Source organism: Ochotona princeps, chromosome 19, assembly GCF_030435755.1.
Source record: "Ochotona princeps isolate mOchPri1 chromosome 19, mOchPri1.hap1, whole genome shotgun sequence".
Taxonomy (NCBI): Eukaryota; Metazoa; Chordata; class Mammalia; order Lagomorpha; family Ochotonidae; genus Ochotona; species Ochotona princeps.
In genome coordinates, this window is record NC_080850.1 from 5,844,754 (window position 1) to 5,864,439 (window position 19,686).

General features: G+C 50.6%; 1 protein-coding gene across 1 annotated transcript in view; it reads left to right on the forward strand.

The window, feature by feature from the left end:
* The window catches only part of SH3PXD2B (SH3 and PX domains 2B), a 91,462-nt gene that overhangs the window by 29,222 nt on the left and 42,554 nt on the right, over nt 1-19,686 (forward strand). Inside the window, exons 2-3 of the mRNA XM_004587423.2 lie at nt 3,328-3,408; nt 14,561-14,636. Of these exons, the coding sequence (XP_004587480.2) occupies nt 3,328-3,408; nt 14,561-14,636 (157 nt within the window). The remainder of the gene's footprint in view (nt 1-3,327; nt 3,409-14,560; nt 14,637-19,686) is intronic.

Consider the following 19,686-nt stretch of genomic DNA (forward strand, 5'->3'; position numbering starts at 1 on the left):
ATGAGCAAGGGGGAACCATGCAGGGTACCTGCCGGGAAGTCCCATGGATGCAGATTTGAACTCTTATGTTGTGATGAAAACTTCCCAAGGCTGTCCAGGTGGTTTTGCGGACACAGCTTGCCTTTTTTGGACAAATCCACCTGCTCTCTGGGACAGCAAGCATGAACAAGGCACAAGGTGAGCCGGGGTGCCCACATCCTAGGGTTCAAATCCCCTGTTTTTATGAGCAGCAATGGAGCAGGGGGATTCGGGGCACAGGGTACAAAAATATCTTTGAATTTTTCCTCTCTGGCCATAGACTTTACCTTTTTTAATTATTGCGAGTCTATGTAAATGGACTTGAGGACCCCTTTCACAGAAAAGCAAGTGGAGGCTTCACTAATTAGGCAGCTGTGTGAATCTGGACCTTCCAAAATCTGGAGCCCAAGTCCCATGGTATGTGCCATGCTTTAATGAAATCAAGCCAGTGTTGGCATCTCAGACAGCATTGCCAGCTTTGCCTGGCACCCAAGGCCACCACACCTCTTGTCCTGATTTCTCACGTGGGGAGTCTTCTGTGACTGCACCAGTTATACTGGGTGCACCCTTCCAGCCCCTTGAAGCTCCGTACCTTTTCCTGTCTTGAACGTAGGCATCCTAGTAAGACCTCGTTTGAAAAACAGAATCTGCAAGCTTTGAACATCCCTGCCAGGTGCAGAACCCCATCTCCTCCTGAACTGTCCTGTTGCCCCTCCAGCCCTAGTCTTCCCTTCTCCCTCCTGCTTTCTAAATCCCCTCTGTCCGTCAAGACAACCCTACAATGACTCCGAGCTTCAGAGGCCTCGCTCCACCTCCCCTTCCTGTGTCAGGCAGGATTAGATGATGTGTAACAGAAACCCCACTTCAACTGGCTCCAAAAATAATTCATAAGGTTGGGTGTGGTCTGAGACATAATTACTGTCCAGGAAATGGATGGTCCAGGAGAAGGTTTAGCTTCAAGTAGAGCTAAATGTAAGAGATTATGTCTTCAGGAATCTCTCTTTTAAGAGATTTATTTTTTATCTCTTTGAAAGGCAGAGTGACATAAAGAACAAGCAAGAGGAAAAGAGACCTCCCATCCACTTGGTCACTTCTCAAGTGGCTGTAATGGGCCAGGCACAAACCAAGAGCCTGGAACTGTCTTTCTTTGGGTCTTTTTTTTTTTAAAGATTTATTTATGTATTACAAAGTCGGATATACAGAGAGGAGGAGAGACAGAGAGGAAGATCTTCCATCGATGATTCACTCCCCAAGTGAGCCGCAACGGCCGGTACGCGCCGATCCGAAGCCGGGAACCAGGAACCTCTTCCAGGTCTCCCACGCAGGTGCAGGGTCCCAAGGCTTTGGGCCGTCCTCAGCTGCTTTCCCAGGCCACAGGCAGGGAGCTGGATGGGAAGTGGAGCTGCCAGGATTAGAACCGGCGCCCATATGGGATCCCGGGGCGTTCAAGGCGAGGACTTTGGCCGCTAGGCCACTGGGCCGGGCCCTCTCTTTGGGTCTTACCTCATGAATGTCAAGGGCTCAAGTACTTGGGCCATCCTCTTCTGCTTTCCCAGGGGTGTTAGCAGGGAGCTGGACTAGAAATGGAGCAGCTGGGACCTGAAGATGGCTTAACTTTCTGCATCATAATGTTGGTCCCAGGAATCTCTTAATAGTAGTACCCTCCTTCTCAGGTAGGTGTTTCCCAAGGGTGATCAGACGGCCCCAGCAGCTCCATAACCTTGCAGTCTGGTAGACTTTGGGGAAGGAAGAGCTGGAGCAAAAAGTTCCAGGGCTGACTCTTATTGGCCCAGCTCTGGTCTCATGTTTGCCCCTCAGCCAATCACGATGGGTACTAATATACCCACCTCTGTATCCAAAGGATTGGGCTAAGGCTAGGGAGGGAGGTTCCCAGGAGATGAGTCAAGGTGCTCTGGTTGGAAAAGAGAGTCATCAAGCCTGGCTGGCCACTACCCATGTTAGTCATCTTCCGTTATGTATGTGTTTCTCTCCCCAGCTGGCCTCAGCTCACGGAAAACAGCAGATCCCCACGGATCTAACCAGAGAGTTTGTGTTGCCACAGCCTTCCTCCACTTCCATTTTGTCCTTCCTCCATTTCATGTCTCTACAAGGCAACTTCAAAACAGAGCCATGAGAAATGGAATGAAAAGATAAATTTATTCTTATGCAAAAATAAGGACTTCTCATCCATGCCTTGTTTTTCCCTGGTATGCATTCTCTCAACTTTCCAAAGCACCCTTTTATGTAGTTAACTGTTGGCAAGTTTTCTGTGACAGTTAATAGCTTTTACAAGCCAGGAATGAGTGGTAGGCCTGCTGATCCCTTAGCTCTCAAGGACCCACAGTCTCCTCCCAAAGGCTCTGGCCTCCAGCAGCTACCTCTGTCTGCCTGAATTTGTTGTCAACATGTTGTTTGCTGCAGTGTCGTGACTTGTGGCAAAAGTGGGAAGTACGGTGATTTTTTTTCACTTCCTGGGACATCCACATCCCATAACACGGTGCTTGGGTTCAAGTCCTAGCAACTCAACTTCTCATCCAGCTTTCTGTTGGCACATTATCTGGGAGACGACAGACAGTGGTTTGAATACTTGGTTCCTCGCCATCCACGTAGGAAACCTGCATTGAGTTCCCAGCTCCTTGCCTGCCCTGGCTGTTGCTAAGGAGTGAATTGGTAGATGGAAAATCTCACTTGCAATCTCTCTCTCTTTCATCATCTTTCCAATAAAATGCAAATAAATAAGTTTAAATATGTGTAGGTGTGTGTGTGTACATCTTTGAAACATTACAGTGGCCTGAGGGATATAAAACAGTTCCCCATCCTTTATTTTGTCGGAGATTCAGATCTATCCTGGTGGTAGAGGAAGCAGGTGCCGTTATCCCAATTCCCAGATGGAGAAACTGGGTCTTGGGGAGAAATGAAAGTGACTTGCTTCCTTCTTGGTGTGGAGGGTATGCGATTCAGCCTGTGGAAAATATCAGGATGGCCAAGAACTCCTGATCAAAGTCAGCATCTCAGGGACAACTGGAAGAACAGGCAGCCCACTGGCTGGCTGAGTTAAGCATGGCACGAAGAAGCTTTATAGTGCCAGTGCTGCTGCTTCCAATCCCAGAGGTTTAATCCCTTGTACGACTCTAGAAGTGGGATTGTTGTACCCATTTTATGAAGGAGGAAGCTGAGGCTCAACAGAGCGAGTCACTCGTCGCCCTGGTCACTGGCAAAGCTGAGCTCCAAACCCTGTGCTCTGCCCTGGGTCCCAGCAATACCAAGGTGCCCCAGTGTTAACCCCGATCTCCTCTGTCCTGTCTGCAGGTCTACATCATCCGGGTCACGTGGTCCAGTGGCTCCACAGAAGCCATTTACCGGCGCTACAGCAAGTTCTTTGACCTCCAGGTAAGGACTTGAGGTCCCTGCCAAGCCTCAGGCTGTGAGGGAGTGTCACTGGGCTTGCATAATCCTGTGACTTTAGAGTCTCCTCATCCTAGCCTTCAAAATTACGCCCGTAGCTTTGGGGTGTAAGTCATGTGTTTTACTGCTTGATGCTTTGACATCTCATATTTTCCAAAGGAGAGCAAAGTGTGCTTGTTGACTACTGCTTAATGAGCTATAATCTGGAAATCATTTCCATTTAGCTTTGGAGTTGCAGGTTTTGATCTTGTGCTTTGAGCAATGATGCGATTGGCTGGTGAGCTCAGTTTATTGAATGTGGCTGGGCCTCTGAGACTGTTCAGCCCTGAAAAGTGACCCACAACTCTGGCCTCCTCCTCCTCCTCCTTCTCCTTGGACTCTGCTCAGCTCCTGAACTCCATTGCTGGGCTCTGACGATCCCGCTCTCTCCCCCTCCAGCCTCCCCAGCCTCTCCAACTTCCCATCCCCATCACCACCCACACCTTTACACCTGCCGTTCCCTGCCTGGACCACACCTTCCTGTTTAAATCCTTGGCTGGAATAATTTCTGCTGCCCTCAAGCTCTCCTTGTCTGGGAAACCTTGTCTGAGCTCGTTTCCAGAGCCGCAAGAAAGGACTGGCTATTCTGCACCCCCAAGCTCTGTGGTCTCTCTTAGCCTTGAGTTGTTGGCCTCCTTCTACACTGTGACTTTCGGGGCAAGAACCACGTCTTCCTCATCCTGTCTCCCCTGAATATTTTATACAAAGCCTCGTGCCCAGTCCGTGGCCCACGTGAATGAACAAACACACGCCAAGGATGCATTGTCTCCCTGTGACCTAGGCAGCCTGTGGATAGCTCAGTCAAAACCCAGCCCCGGGGGTTAAAACAGATCAGTAGATTCATCTTGACATCACGGTCAGTGGCCCAGAGCAAGTAGAAGTCACAGTTCAGAGTCATCTGATGTCACAGAGTTGCCTCGGGGACAGTGGAAACTGCCCTGACCTGCGGAACTGGGATGTTGTCCTTGCTGTGCCCTGTGGCTCGCTTGCAGAATGGCTTCAGGCCAGGATGACCATATTTTTTCGTAAAGATGTGCCAGCTGCAAGTGACAAAAACTTGACTCAAACTGGCGTGTGTAGACAGGAGTTTTTTGTTTTGTTTTGCTTTGCTTTTAGCCATTGTAACTGTATTATCTTCGAGGGTTGGGGGAAGCTTCAGATATGGCTTAATTCAGGGTTTTCCCAGCATGTCCTGACCTGGCATCTTCTTGCCTTCTCTCATTCTTGCATCCACGCTATTGGCTTTAGGCTGCCATTCTACCCACGTGACTGCAAAATGGTTTTCAGCAGCTCTGCAGAAAGGGTAAAAACCACTTCCTGAAGTCCCAGAGAACATATTGTATGTGTGCCATAGGCTCCCCCATGCCAGTCAGTATGAGTGAGCAGTGCAAAAGGAATGGGCTTGCGTGGATGTTCCAGAAACTGCCAGAGCATTTCCAGAGCCTCTGTTTTGTGTTATCTTAAAGGGAAGGTACTGTGTCACTGAGACTACCTCTACCCCACACCCTGCCCAGAGCTGACCTGAAGCAGTCGCAGCACCAGTTGCCTAATTAGGGAAAGTATAATGAAAGCTGTGTGTGTGTGTGTGTGTGTGTGTGTGTGTGTGTGTTGTGCAGACTGCATCTTTCGCTCCACTCTGCAGCAGACGTGGGCTGGATGTAAAGAAGGAAAGATGCCGTACATGAAAGGCGCTACGACACTAGGCGTTTACCCAGGCCCGGGGGTGCTATATGCAGACTCCATACAGCTGGACTGGGATGTGGACCATGATTGCCCGGTAGACGCCTCTGCAAGCTGCAGGATGGACTTCTCAGGGGCTGGAGCGGGGGTGCTGCCGCTGCTCACCTGCCTGGTGCCTCCAAGAGGGAAGTGGTGGATTTAATTGGCATCCTGGGGACAGTTTAGCTCCTTACAGCAAAACCCTGTGCAATTAGCTAGGCACAAAGGGAGGTCAGATTTATAGGAGGAGGCAGGCAGGTCCCATGGAACCCAGAGCAAATGTCACACTCCGATCAGCAGCTCCCCAGCATTTGTCACTGGCCTCAGGATCACTTGTGGTGCCTGCCTTGTTTGCCCACTAGCCTTTCTCTGCACCAATTCCTTTCACTGCCCACTGTCCCAGGACAAGAGCATCCCTCAGTAGGCCCCATGAGCCCCCAGCACTAGTACCTTTCCAGGTACCAAGGCATTGGAATTTCTGGCTGCTAGTTCTGGCCTCCAGCAGAGAGGCTCTGATTGTCCCAAGGGTCTGGGGTCAAGGTCAGTGTCCCCTCTTGGGCCTGTCACCTGCGGTTAACACCTGTGGCTGAGAAGATGAGGTTCATTGGTATAGCATCTTCTGGGGGAGCTAGCTTAGGTTGGGGAGGAGGCCCCAGTAACACTTCTGCACACTGTTGACTGCTAGTGTGCAAAATGGACCATGCCCACATGGCCCAAGGCTTGTGACCAGAGATTGTTGGATCAGACCAATCTTGCTCACCCCTTAACAGTGCCTCTCAACTTGGTACCACTTTTGTCTGTTTCCGAGCCTCAGTGTTCCTATCTGTATAGTGGAAGCGAAAAGTCCTTTCCCTACACATGTTATTGTAACAATTCAAGGAGATGGTGCCTGACTTAGGAATCACCTGGCCTGCCCTCTGTCCCTCTACGCAGATGTGACTTGACTAGAGTGGCTTCCTTGGGGACCAGTATTCCTGGGGTTTGGTCACAGGTCTTCCTGACCCTCCATCCTCAACATCATTGGGTTTGCTGGGACCTCAGGAGTAGCCTCGATGTTCCTTGTCTGTCTGATAACAGAGTTTTCTTCAAGGCAGGTCTTCTGTGGCTTAGGCAGGCCCCATTGGGCAGCTGGAGCAAGAAAGGCCTGGAAATGCACCCCCGCCCCCTCACATCCCTCCTCCCTACAGAGGGGGAAACTGGAAACTAGGGCAGGACCACACCAGCCTCAGTCAGCTGTTCCTGCAAGGCCAGCCCGCTTAGGGCTGTGGCTCCCTAAAGTTAAATGATTTCATGGTCCCGTCCTCCTCTCCCTCCTTCCTGGCATAGGCTCTTGGTTTTGTTCGTGAGAAACTTGGCTCCCCGGAGCCCTGGTGGAGAGGCAGCCAGGACCATGTGGTGTCACGGAAAAGGCAGGACTCGGTCAGCAGACCTAGGGCTCAGCCAGCTGCCAACTGTGTGGCCTTGGGCACCCCCCTTAACCCCTCTGAGCCCAAGTGTTCTTATGGGCAACACGGACCGGGAAGGGGCCAGCACCAGCACTGGGTGCGGGCCCCACCTGTCTAAGCTTCTAGATGCAGTGACTCGTGTAGTCTTCATGAGGAGCTCTCAGGCTCAGAGAGGTCCCATTGTCTGTCCAAGGTCACCCAACTGATGAACATGGGACTCAGATTCGAGGCAGGGTGGTGACGTCAGAGGTCATGCTCTCAGCTGCTCTGCCATGCTGTGCTGTGCTCCTCTCCAGTGGCAACTTGTTAAGGTTCCTGTGGGTGAAAATGCTTGAGTCGTGTTCAGAAGAGGCAACAACACAGACCCAGAAAGTAAAGGCACATCAGCTCAATGGCTAAATTCTCACCTTGCATGTGCCGGGATCTCCTATGGGCACGGGTTTATGTCCCGGCTACTCCACCTCCCATACAACTCCATGCTTGTGGCCTGGGAAAGCAGAGGAGGACGGCCCAAAGCCTTGGGACCCTCACCCACGTAGAAGACCCAGAAGAAGCCCCTGGCTCCTGACTTCAGATTAACTCACCTCCAACTGTTGCAGCTACTTGGGGAATGAATCACCAGATGGAAGATCTTTCTCTGTCTCCTTCTCTGTAAATCTGCCTTTCCAATTAAAAAAAAAATTTAAAAATTAAAAAGAAAGTGGAGAAGTGACTATCCCAGGTTAGGGGTAGGACAACCCTAGAGGGACTGCTGCTGGTTGGTACTGAATATTTCAGGGGTGATGAAAATATTCCAGAATCAGATAATAGTCATGATTTACAGAACCATGTGAATAATCTAGAAACCATTGAATTGTTCACTTTATGATGAATGAATATCTCAATTTTTAAAATCATTTCTATTTGGAAGTCCAAGATAGATCATCCATCTTCTGTTTTACTCGTCAGATTTCTACAACAGCCGGGGCTAGACCAGGCAGAAATCAAGAGCGCAGAACCCAAAACCCAATTTAAGACTCCCACTTGGGGGCCCGGCGGCATGGCCTAGCGGCTAAAGTCCTCGCCTTGAACACCCCGGGATCCCATATGGGCGCCGGTTCTAATCCCGGCAACTCCACTTCCCATCCAGCTCTCTGCTTGTGGCCTGGGAAAGCAGTGGAGGACAGCCCAATGCATTGGGACCCTGCACCCGCATGGGAGACCCGGAAGAGGTTCCGGATTCCCGGCTTCGGATCGGCACGCACCAGCCCGTTGCAGCTCATGTGGGGAGTGAATCATCGGACGGAGGATCTTCCTCTCTGTCTCTCCTCCTCTCTGTATATCTGGCTGTAATAAAATGAATAAATCTTTAAAAAAAAAAAAAGACTCCCACTTGGGTGGCAAGGACCCAAGTACCCAAGCCCTCACCTGCTGCTACACGCACAGGAAAGGCGTCTCTTTGAAGGAAGCTAGAATCAGATTCAGAACTAAGACTTAAGTCCAGGTACTGTGATGTGGGATGCTGGTGCCCCAAATAGCATCCTGACCACAGTAACATGGGCAACGATGTGCGCAGGGGCAGTTTGTGACCTGCAACACCCGAACAAATGCCAGCTGTTAGGATTACTGCTGGCAGTGCGTTCGTTACTGCTGGAGGTTGGCAAAAAGGCAAGAGGCAGAGGCGATGTCAATTTCACAGAGTGGTTAAGGTCCTGGGCTTGGGAATCCGAGCTGGGCGTGCATCCCACTGTTGCCGCTTCCTGACTGCAAGATCTGGGCTGAGTCAACTGTTTGAGGTACAGAAAACGAAACTCCATCAGCTTGGGTTATTCACCAAGACCCTTGATGAGCGGACTGTGGTGGAGAGATCCAGGGGTCGGCAAGAATGTGTCTTTCTGCATGTCTTGTCTTTCTTTGTGTCTGGGCCTGGAAGTGGCCAGTGTGGTAGCAGCCACAGCTTCAGGGTGTGTCCAACAGGTCAGTACAGGGCCTTCAGGGAAAAGGAAATACCCCAGCAATGTGAGCTGGATGCCAGTGATTGTGATGCCGGTTCAAGTTCCCGCTACTCCACTTCCAGTCCAGTACCTGTTGTGTGCCTGGGAAAGCAACAGAGACTGGCTCAGGTACTTGCGCCTCTGCACCCACATGGGAGACCCAGAGGAAGCTCCCAGCTCCTGACTTTGGCCAAGCTATGTGGGGAATGAACCAATGATGGAAGATCAATCTCTCTTTCTTCCTCCTCTCTGTAACTCTCCTTTTCAAGTAAAAAGGAAAAAGTCTTGTTGACTTCTCTCAGATCCCATAACCAGACCATTCAGGGCCACTGGAAGTGAAACCAGAATCCTGCCCATGCTCTGAACCAACCTTATGTACATCCTGGAACTAGCTTGTGGGTGACAGGAAACAGTGTATACCCCATTTGTGGTTCAGGACAGCTAGGCAGAAGAAAGAGTCAGCAGTGGGCCTCTGGGAACAGTTGGGCAAGTGCCCACTTCCCTGTAGGAAGAGCTGATTCCCCTAGAAGCATCACCTTTTGATTCGGTTCCCTGACTTGCTTGTCCTAGAAGAGGCAGATCCTAATGGTCACAATTTCCACTGCCAGTTAATGTCTGGTCCCATGACTTCATTCACATGTGGGAGCAGGGATGGGTATGGAGCTGGACACTTGTTGCTGGGTCCCAGCTTTTGTGTTACCAGCTGGGCACCCGTAGACCAGTCATTGAGCCTCTCAGAGCCTCCTTTTCTTCCTAGGCCTGGGTCTCCACTGGAGAATCCATTGCAGTGGGACAGTGGGACACTGGGACACAGGCATTGTACTTCCTTTTGTTTTGTCTGAAAAATAGAGTAGCAGACTGTGTGTGTGTGTGTGTGTGTGTGTGTGTGTAAGAGAGAGAGAGAGATTGACATTTTACAGACTCCCTGCTCAGATGCTCCCGAGCCCAGAGGGCTGGGAGGGCTTTGGCTTTGCTGGAGGTGGCAGTTTCTGGCTCCCTGGCAGGCTTCAACCAGCTGGGAAGCCATCCCAGCGAGGTCCCTGCCAGTGCCTGGCCACTGCTCCAGCAGCCGTGTTTGTGAGGGGCTGCCCTGATCTGTGTTCAGACACACTTTTCACCCCAGACATGACCCTCTCAGATGAGGGTAGGCCTCCCATGTGCTGTGTACATACATGTGGATCAGTCTGACCATCCCGGTGATGTGTAGCCAAGAAAATACAGTGGCAGCCCTGTCCTGCACACTTAAGTTTTTTTTTTTAAGGATTATATATGTTTTTTGAAAGAAGAGTTACAGAAGAGAGACAGAGACAAAGATTTTCCAACTGCTGGTCCACTTTTCAAATGGCTGTAACAGCTTGAACTGGGACAGTCCAAAGCCAGGGGCTTCATCCAGTTCTCCCGTGTGAGTGCAGAGACCCAAGCACTTGGGCCATCCTCCACTGCTTTCCCAAATGCAAGAGCAGAGAGCTGAATAGGAAGTAGAACAGCCGGGACTTGAACTGGCACCCAAATGGAATGCCAACTTCAAAGTCTCTGGCTTTACCCACTACACCACAACACCAATTCCACAATTCTCCATTTCTAAACCAGAGGCAGCTATGACTAGCATGCTCATTTGCATCTGAATTAAGATGCAGATCCTGCTGCTCCCACCTGCCAGGTCATCATTCCTCTCCCAACTGGCCAAGCTAGTTAAACACTGCCTATTCATGTGTTCATTCATTCAGACATTTGCTGTTCGTACCAGGTTCTGGCATGTAAAAAGAGGAGGGGACAGGCACAGAAGAGAGGCAGCAGACTGACAAGGGGACCAGGGGGAGAGAAGGCAGACCTGACTTGGGTGGGGAAAGTACCCAGGCAGAGGGGCAGTGGCAGGTGCCATGTAGTGCTATGACATGTAGTCCAGCTCACAGAGAAGCCCGAAACCCCAAAATCACAAGTCACATGATGAAGGGTAAGTTCACGGACTTCGTCTTCCTAACGCTGAGTCCCTGGCCTCAGTAACCACAGGGCCCCCTACCAGCCTGCAGCTGCACAAGCTGGTCCTATCAGCCTTTCTCCACTTCCTGCCCCACTCTTCTGGGACTCAGGGCCTTTGTGATATTGAGGGCATCAGTCCCTCCCAAGTCCAGCCTAGCTGGCTGCTGCTAACACAACACAACCCACGTGTGGCTGACCCTGCCAGCTCACAGGCTTGGTGTTTGCCTTGGACGGCCTGACCCGCTCTCCCCTCACCTCACCACCACAGCTCAAGTCTTGGAAACTGCTGATGGAGCCTTAGCCTCGGGGCCTGGGGATGTGGCTCATTCCCACTCCTCCCTCTCCCTTCCTGCCTCCGGGTTTCCAGTCCTCCTCACCCTGCACCTGTCTGGGTGGTGGACTTCTTGTTACCAAGGATAACAGCTATGCCCAGCCTTCCTGGAGGGAGCCGCTGGTCTGGGGCTGTGTGGGGCCTGCCTGAATATGGGGCCCCTGGAGGCCCTGGAGGCACCTGCTGGGAGGTCTTGGGCCCAGTGTGGCACTTGTCTGCATGGAGACAGCTTTTGACTGGCGAACCAAGGATGCACTGAGACCAAAGGCAAAATAATTTGCCAGCTTCTGCTGTTTCAACTTTTATGCCCAGTCCTAACCTTTGCAAGTAGTAATCTTTTTTACACTGTTATGGTGATTGGGAAAGCCAGATGTGGCTTAATAAGGAGGAGGAATTTCAGAGTCCAGCTTTGAATTGCCCAATGCAGAGACCATTGGTACCATGAAATTACTCAAGTAGAAATTGAAATGAAATTCAAGTTTTGAAATCTGGTGCTAAGTTGCAGGAGCATCATTTTAAATGTTCAGGAAATAGCTAGGACTGGTAGACACCATATTGGACAGCCACACACATAGGATATTTCCATCATCGAAAAACATTCTGTCCCGCTGCCCAACTCCAGCCGTTGTAGGACCCGAGGAGGCTGCAAGGGGCTGGAGGTGATGGTGGAGGGGCTATCAACTTTTAAAAACCTCCTCGCAAGGGCTGGTACTGACAGAAGTCCTGATACAAACTGTAGAACAAATAGGCCTTATATTTGGCTTGCTAAGAGAAGGAAGGTGGTCACCAAAGGATGAGGACCATAACTGAGACCCATTGAGCTGCCAAAGGCTTAGAGACAAGGTGCAGTGGTGGTGAGCTGGGGAGAGGGGAATGGGAAAGCCCTATGGTGAGCTCAGAGTTTATGTGTTGCACAGAGAAGGGGTTCTGCAGGCAGCTGCTGTGACAGGTGCACCGTGGTATGTGGGTATGAGTGTGCTTACCACTGCTAAGTTGTACATTTCCGTAAGATTGAGAGGGTAGAGTTAAGGTTGTGTGTATTTAGCACAAATTATGAAGACCACAGGGGCTGACAGACAATTCAAAGATGTCTTGATATAACTGAAAATCCCTACTCTGAAAGTGTGCAGGGTAAGGGGCTGGGATCCTTGTCTGCCCAAAGAGGTGGGGCCGCTCGTGGACCTAGAGAAATACTGAGATCTCACCCCAAGGGTCTTCTCTGTGATTGGACTGGCCAGCATCTCAGATCAGATAGATAAAGAACATGCCTGGAGACAGCAGAGCCCTTGGGGGAGCAACGAGTCAGGGTGCAGGGTGGAGAAGCTGGCCAGGCCCTCCACAGCCCACATGAGCTTTTGCCTGGAGGATCGGGGGAGCTGGAGAGAATGCAGCCATCACATTAGGTAGGGCAGACGGGTTTCTGGTACATTCTGTTTTTACAGTGCCGGTTAATGGTGTTTCAACATTGCCTTTGACACATGACTAAAAAGGGAGAGACGAAGTGGCGTCAGGCAAGACCGCTCAATCTCTGAGACAGCCGCTTAGACTGATGAATGGCCCCGCTTCCCAGAGGGCGATGTGCCTCTCACGTGCACTCTGTGTGGGAAGCAGGCCAGGTCTCTGGCTCGTTTTTCGTTGCTCAAGTGACTCTGAGGCTACTTCCAAGAGCAATCTGGGAGAAGGGGAAGGAAAATGGAGACCACGAGCCTCGGACCCGCTGGGCCACCTTTTCCCTGGGGGACCTCAGGCCAATTCACTGTCCTCTTTATGTCCCTGTGTCTTCAGCTGTGACGTAGGAATATGTGTTATTATTCAGGATTATGAGGAAGGTCAGAAGAAATCACGGGTGGGACAGGGCTTGCTCACAGTCAGCTGCTAGGCAGATATTTGTGGGACTGGCTCATCACTAGATGATCATGCTTAAGAGGAATATTATGTGCCAGGACTGCTTAATGAACATCTCCTGCAGCAGTCCCCCTCCCAAAAAGCTCATGGATCACTCCACCCAGTTGTGTTTGTTTAGTAGTCTTCTATGTTTAGAGCAGTTTTAGGTTCAGAGCAAAAATTGACCGGAAAGTTAATCACCACTCCCATAAGTCCCCCTGTGTTCACACACACACACACACACACACACACACACACACACACGACCTCCTGGACTACCAGTTCTGCACATTGTTGCTGTGTGCCCACATCAAAGAATTCTTGGATTCAGAGAAGGAAAGCTGCCTTTCCCAGCAAGGCTCCACCATCACCTTGCCATCTCTGAAGGACAGTGGCCAGCCAGTTTCCATCACCACATGGGACAGAGGAGGGGCTAATGATTAGAAGCCACTGGCAGTAACACAGATATGGTCCAGCCTGCAGGTACAGGGTGCCCAGCCCCATCTCCCCACGGGACCTCATATAGCAGAACCAAAGGGGACAGGCACATCTGGTACAGCGGTCAAGGTGCCACGTGGAACACCCATGTCTCTTGTCAGATTACAATCCCAGCTTCCTACTAATGTGGAGTCTGGGAGGCAACAGGTGATGGCTGAAATGCTTTGACCCCTGCCATCCAAGTGGAACACACCTAGATTGGTTTCCAGTCTCTTAACTTGACTTTGGCTCAGTCTTGACTGTTGCACACATTTAAGGGCTAAATCGGAGGATGGAAAAATCTCTGTCTCTCTACCCTTCAGATCAATAAAATGTCTAGCAGCTGCATTGGAGAAGCAAGGGTGGAGCCCAATACCATGGTTCCATTCTTTCAACCGTCTTGGTAGCAGTCGGTTAGAAGCAGATTGATAGGATGGCCAAAAAACACAATGTGCACTTGAGGCCCTGGCCTGCGACTCTACGGGACGCAAGCCCATAGCAGGTTTCTGCAGGTGTCTGGCTCCCTGGGTCGTCACAGTGGAACGATGCTGTGAGGGCTCCCGAGGGGCAGTTCCTGGCCACTCTGCTGACTCAGCTCCCTGCTGATGCAACATCAGGCAGCAGAAGACTCCAAGGCTTGGGCCTTTGCCACCCACCTGGGGAATGCAGATAGCATTAGTGGCTCCTGACTTTACTACATCCAGATTTCCCATGTGGGTGCCAGGAACCCAATTCCTTGAGCAGTCGCCTGCTACCTCCCAGGTGCATTAGCAGGAAGCTTGATCAGGAGAGGAGGCAGGGTTTGTTCACAGGCTCTCTGACATGGGATGTGGGTTTCCCGAGCAACAGCTCAACTCACTGTACCGCAGTGCCCACCCTGGTGGCTTATTTCTTAACTCAGCTTGGCAGTCCTTAGGAAATGTCAGGACCTGCTGGCTGGTGGCCCTGCAGGCATCTGTGATTCACTATTTTAGATACTGTGGCTGGAGACCCCTCGGCAGACAGAATGATCTCTCCTAGCTCTGAGCCCTCACAACTCCAGCTGCGGTAGACATCAACGTTTTGTTTTGCTTCACTTTGTTTTGTTTCGTTTCGTTTTGTCTTTGAGGAGGGAGTCCCTAGCTCCGACTGAACTTGTCTTCCCCGTTCGTTTAGGTTTTTGGAAAATTGAACAAAGTGAACTCTCTGTAGGTCAAGTCTCCTGTTTCATGCAATTCCTTTCAAAATGTCAGAGATGTGTTTCTAGGATTATGAAAATTTTCTCTTCTTGGTATTTTCTCCCCATTTAGATGCAGATGCTGGACAAATTTCCCATGGAAGGAGGACAGAAGGACCCCAAACAGCGGATCATTCCTTTCCTGCCAGGTGCGTGGAGCAGGTGTTCTCACCAGGGGAGACCTGGGGGTTCCTGAACAACTCCAGGGGTCTCTTGGGCCAGCTCCTTCTCCTGCGTGAGGGGGCATGTCACAGTCATTTCTAGCATTAGTGGGTGAATCCTGACATGCTTAGCAGCTACTGGACCTTAAGCAAGACATTGACCTCAGGATCCTGTTTCTTCAGTTTCTAAAATGGGGATACATAGAGTTGGGTAAGGTTTTTGTAGTGAGTGGCTTCTCTTATTGTAACTATGGGATTTATTTTCTGTCCTGCATAACAAATTAGCAAGCAGCTTATCATCTGAAGCAGTCACCTATGATCTCACAACTCTATGGTCTAGAAGTTCGGGTAGGCTCAGCTAGTTTCTCTGTTTAGGGTCTCAGAAGGCCAAAGCCAAGGTGTTGACCAGACTGGGCTCTTGTTGGGAGGGCCTTGGGAAGGAATCCACTTCCAGCCTCACTCAGAGCGTTGTCAGAATTCAGTTCCTCGCCAACATTTGACCGAGATGCCTGTTCATCTGCTGGCTGTAAGCCGGGGACCCCTCTTGACTTGCAGAAGCTGCCACATTCCTCAGTGGCCCTCGGGCAGTCCTGCATTTCACATCCCTTTGACTTCCCGCTTCTTCCACCATTTGGGTGAAGCTGTCTGCTCCTGAGGGCTCCTGGATTCCCTGGCTAATCCAGTGGATGTGCAGCATACAGTAACTCATCGTGTGCTAGAGCTGTGTGGATCAGGGCAGGACATCTTTGGGACCCGTTTAGTCTGTTCACCTGCCTGTCTGCCACATCTGTGGGTGCCTGGCCAGCTGCCGTGTGGGATTTGATGCCATCACAGCTGTACCCTGTTCTTGAGACACTTGGCATTCTTCCCTTGCCCCCCAGATTCCTGGCAAAGGAAAGGTACCAAGCTGCTTCAGCTCAAAAACTGAGTTACCCGAACCAGTGTTAGCACTTCAAGTCATAATTGCTATCATGGTTTTTAAGATTTTTTGTTTATTGTGTATTGTATTTGAAAAATAATCAGAGACAGAGGTCTTCCATCCACTGTTCCCATGGCTGAGGTTGGGCGAGCCTGAAACCAGGAGCCAGGAATTCAATATGGGTCTCCTACATAGGAACAGGGACCCAAGCACTTGAGCCACCACCTGCTGCCTTCCATGGTACACTTCATCAGGAAGCAGAACCTGAACTTGAATCCAGGCACTCTGGTATGGGTTGCAGGTATCTCAGGCAGCTGTCTGTTGTGAGCCAGTGTCTGGGTAAAGTGCTTAACATTCACACTTTTTTTACTGCAAGATATGTAAGAGACCACTGTGCCCATTTTACAGATGAACAAACCAAGTCTCAGGGAACCTATAAGTACTTGTACAGATGACAGAACTAAGGTCCAGACACAGTGTGGCTGACTGCTATACCTCGTGCTTGGAGTCAGATGGACCTGCATCCCAACCCCGTAACCTTGGGCAAATAAACAACATTTCACTTCTTTTACAAATTAAAGCTGATATGGACACTTAAATGATGAAGTTGTTATGAGGGTCTTGTGAATGCCTGGCAGGGGGTTCAGAGCTATTAAGCACTAGTGTTATTTCTATTCATTCATACATTCATTCATTTGTGAGATGAAGAGCTTCCATCAGGTGGTTCATTCTCCAAGTGCCCATAATGGCCCACAGCTGAGGCCGAAGCCGGAAACTGAATCCAGGTTGCCCACAAGAGTGACAGGAAACCAGCTAATCGGGAGTCTGGAATCAGGTGTTGAACCCCGGGCCTCAGATGTCTTAACCAACATCTTAACCACTATCCCAGATGTCCACCCCTCTTATTCTACTTTATTATTTTATTTATTTATTTGTTTGTTTATTGGGAAGTCTGATTTACAGAGAGAAGGATATAGTAGAGCGATCTTCCATCTGCTGGTTCACTCCACAACTGGTTGCATCACGCAAAGCTGAACCAATCCAAACCCAGAAGCCAGGAGCTTCTTCCACTCTCCCATGTGGGTGCGGTGCAGGTTCCCAAGGCTTTGGCCAATCCTCCACTGCTTTCACAGGTCACAAGCAGGGAGCTGGATGGGAGGTGGTGCAGCTGGAATACGAACCCATGCCCATATGGGATCCTGGCACTTGCAAAGCAAGGACTTAGCCACTAGACTACTGCCCCTGGCCCTTATATACTTTTTTTAATGTTTTTATTTACTTATTTATTTGAAAGAATCACATACACAGAGAGAAATCTTCTATTTGTTTTGCTCTCCAAATGCCTGCGATGGCCAGAGCTGAGCCAATCCAAAGCCAGAAGCCAAGAGCCTTTTTGTCTCCCACAAGGATTCAGGGGCCCAAGCGCTTAGGCCATCTTCCTCTGCTTTCCCAGGCACATTAGCAGGGAGCTAGATCAAAAGTGACACAACCGGGCCCAGGGTGGTGGCCTAGCGGCTCAAATTCTCGCCTTGAACACGCCAGGATCCAATCTGGATGCTGGTTCTAATCCTGGCAGCTCTATTTCCCATCCAGCACCCTGCTTGTGCCCTAGGAAAGCAGTTGAGGATGGGCCAAAGCCTTGGGACTCTGCACCCGCGTGGGAGACCTGGAGGAGATTCCTGGATCCTGCCTCTGGATCAGCACAGCACTGGCCGTTGTGCTCTCTTGGGGAGTGGATCATCGGACAGAAGATCTTCCTCTCTGTCTCTCTTCCTCTCTGTATATCTGACTTTGTAATAAAAATAAATGAATCTTTTTTTTTTTTAAATAAAGTGACACAACCAGGACTCGAACCAGTGCCCAATGAAATGCCAGCATCTTGGGCAGCAGTATTATGTGCTATGCTACAGCAGCAGTCATTCCAGTACTTTAATATTCAAATAATCAGCCAAGTGGTAGTCACTGTGAATCACAGGTGCTTAGAGCCAGACAGCTCATCTTTTCCCCTTTCTAGGTTCCCAGGTGGAAGGCCATTCCCTGGGGAGGACAGCAGTGGGTCCCCCATGTGTCATTGCTCAAGGCAGTTAGAGACAGGGAAGGTGTGTTTGCCTCCCTACCCCCTCCACTCGGAGAATCCTTTGTCTTAGAAAAGCTAACACCACTGCCAAGTATCCACCTGTGACAGGGAAAACCCACCGTGCCAGCTGCCACAGCCAAGTATGAGGGCCTCATGGCCTCACGCAGGCGACCTTGCTCCTGCCCTCCCACATCTGTAGATGGACCAGCAACCCCCACTTCTGGAGGTCCCATCCCTGGGGTACAGCAGGTTCCTGGGCAGACACAGAGTGCCCTGGAACATGGCTTTGGGATTTCTTAGTTTCCTGTGTTGGGGGTGAACGTTAAAAGACCAATCTGATAATTCAAGTGAAGCAAGGCTCTAAAATGTAGGGTTTTTTGTTTTTTTTTTTCATCAAGGGGGAAAAAAAGGCAAGCAGTAAGTTGCAGTTCTTTGCTGGATGAAAGGCAAAACCAGCTCTGGGAAAACTTCCCAAGGCGGAGAAGAACTTGATCCCGACCCTCGCCCCGGCTCTTTCTCAAATCCTTTTGGGGTTACGTAATCCTTTTCCACCCCGCAATTAATGAAGATGCTGTTCTCAGGGACACAAAGTACCCACTTGTGGCTCAAAGAGGCCTCGTTGGACCCTGAGACCCCTGACCCGTCGGTCGGGTGTCCCCTCTAAGCTTTTCCTCGAAGCCAAGGCCAAGGGCAGGGAAACACAAGGGAAACACAAAGCTGCCCCACTGCAAGGGGGCAGCTTTCGGCCAGGACTGCCGCGTCAGCAGAACAAAGCCGCAGCTTGCGTTGGACTGCGGTGGGGGAGGGCAGGGCGCCTGTGCAGTTTTCCAGCCCAGCAGGAGCTGGGGAAGGCCCATTTGGCAGAGGATGCAGCTTGAAAATGAAGAATTACAGTTTGGCCTTCTTCCATGCTGGAAACAAAAGCTAGCCCTTCCCACCAGACACCCTTTCCATTCCAGGAGAGTGGGAGCTGCTCTCCCTCCCTGCCCACATGCAAACGCCTTCTACACCATGGAGACCTTGGCTCGCGTGCCTCACGCGCTGGCCACACAGTTCTGCCCCGTAGCTGCTGGCTCTGCTGTGTGGCCTTGACCCCCTGAGCTGGGCCCCAAGTCTCAAGAAGGCCGGAGGTAAGGAAGGGGTATGTGCCCTTCATTGCAGAATGTAAAACGATGTTACTGAGAAAACTTAGGTAGCTATGGTGAGTGGGCCAGCCCTGAAACTGGGTGTGTGCAGGTGGCTTCTAAGAGACGAGCTACGGAGGAGGAGCTCTAAGAGCTAAGTTTGTTCTCCATGGCAATACAGCTGACAGGAGGCAGCCTTGGGATTGGCCTGTGGCCTACTCCAGAAGACCCTGCCACAGCCACTGGCTTCCTGGCTCCTGTACTGGAAAGTCCCTATATGTATGGCAGGAGGGACATCTTTGTCCTTGGCTCACATCTTTGTCCAATCCTATAAGCTGAGCCTTGGGTGATTTCTCTCATTGGGCTCTCAAAATGGGCCGATTCCTGTGGCCAGGGTCTGTACTAAATACATGTGGCAACAGGCATATACATATACACATAGATATGTATGTTTATGTAATTTTTAGTTATACATCCTAGAGACAGATTTTTCCACTGGCTCACTGCCCAGCTAGGGCTGGACCAGGCCAAAGCCAGGAGCCCAGAACTCAATTCAGATCTTCCATATATGTGGTAGAGACCTTGAACTTGAGCCATCATCTGCTGCCTCCCAGGGTGTGCATAGTAGGGAGCTAGATCACAAGTGCAGCAGCCAGAACTCAAACCAACACCCTAACGTACCATGCCAATAACAGATATGGCAACTTATCCATTGTGCCAAACACCTAGAGCCGTCCTGCTCTGCGGGGGCTTGATGGAGGGCTTGTCGTCACTTTCAGATGTCTTCATCTTGAGTGCATATGCTTTTGTACCACATCCTGTTTCTCTGGATTCTTGGGGCGCCTCTGGTTTGCTGTCCTCAGTCCTCATCCATAGCATCTCAATGTTTGGGTCTTTCCAGAATTCTTCAGGGGTATT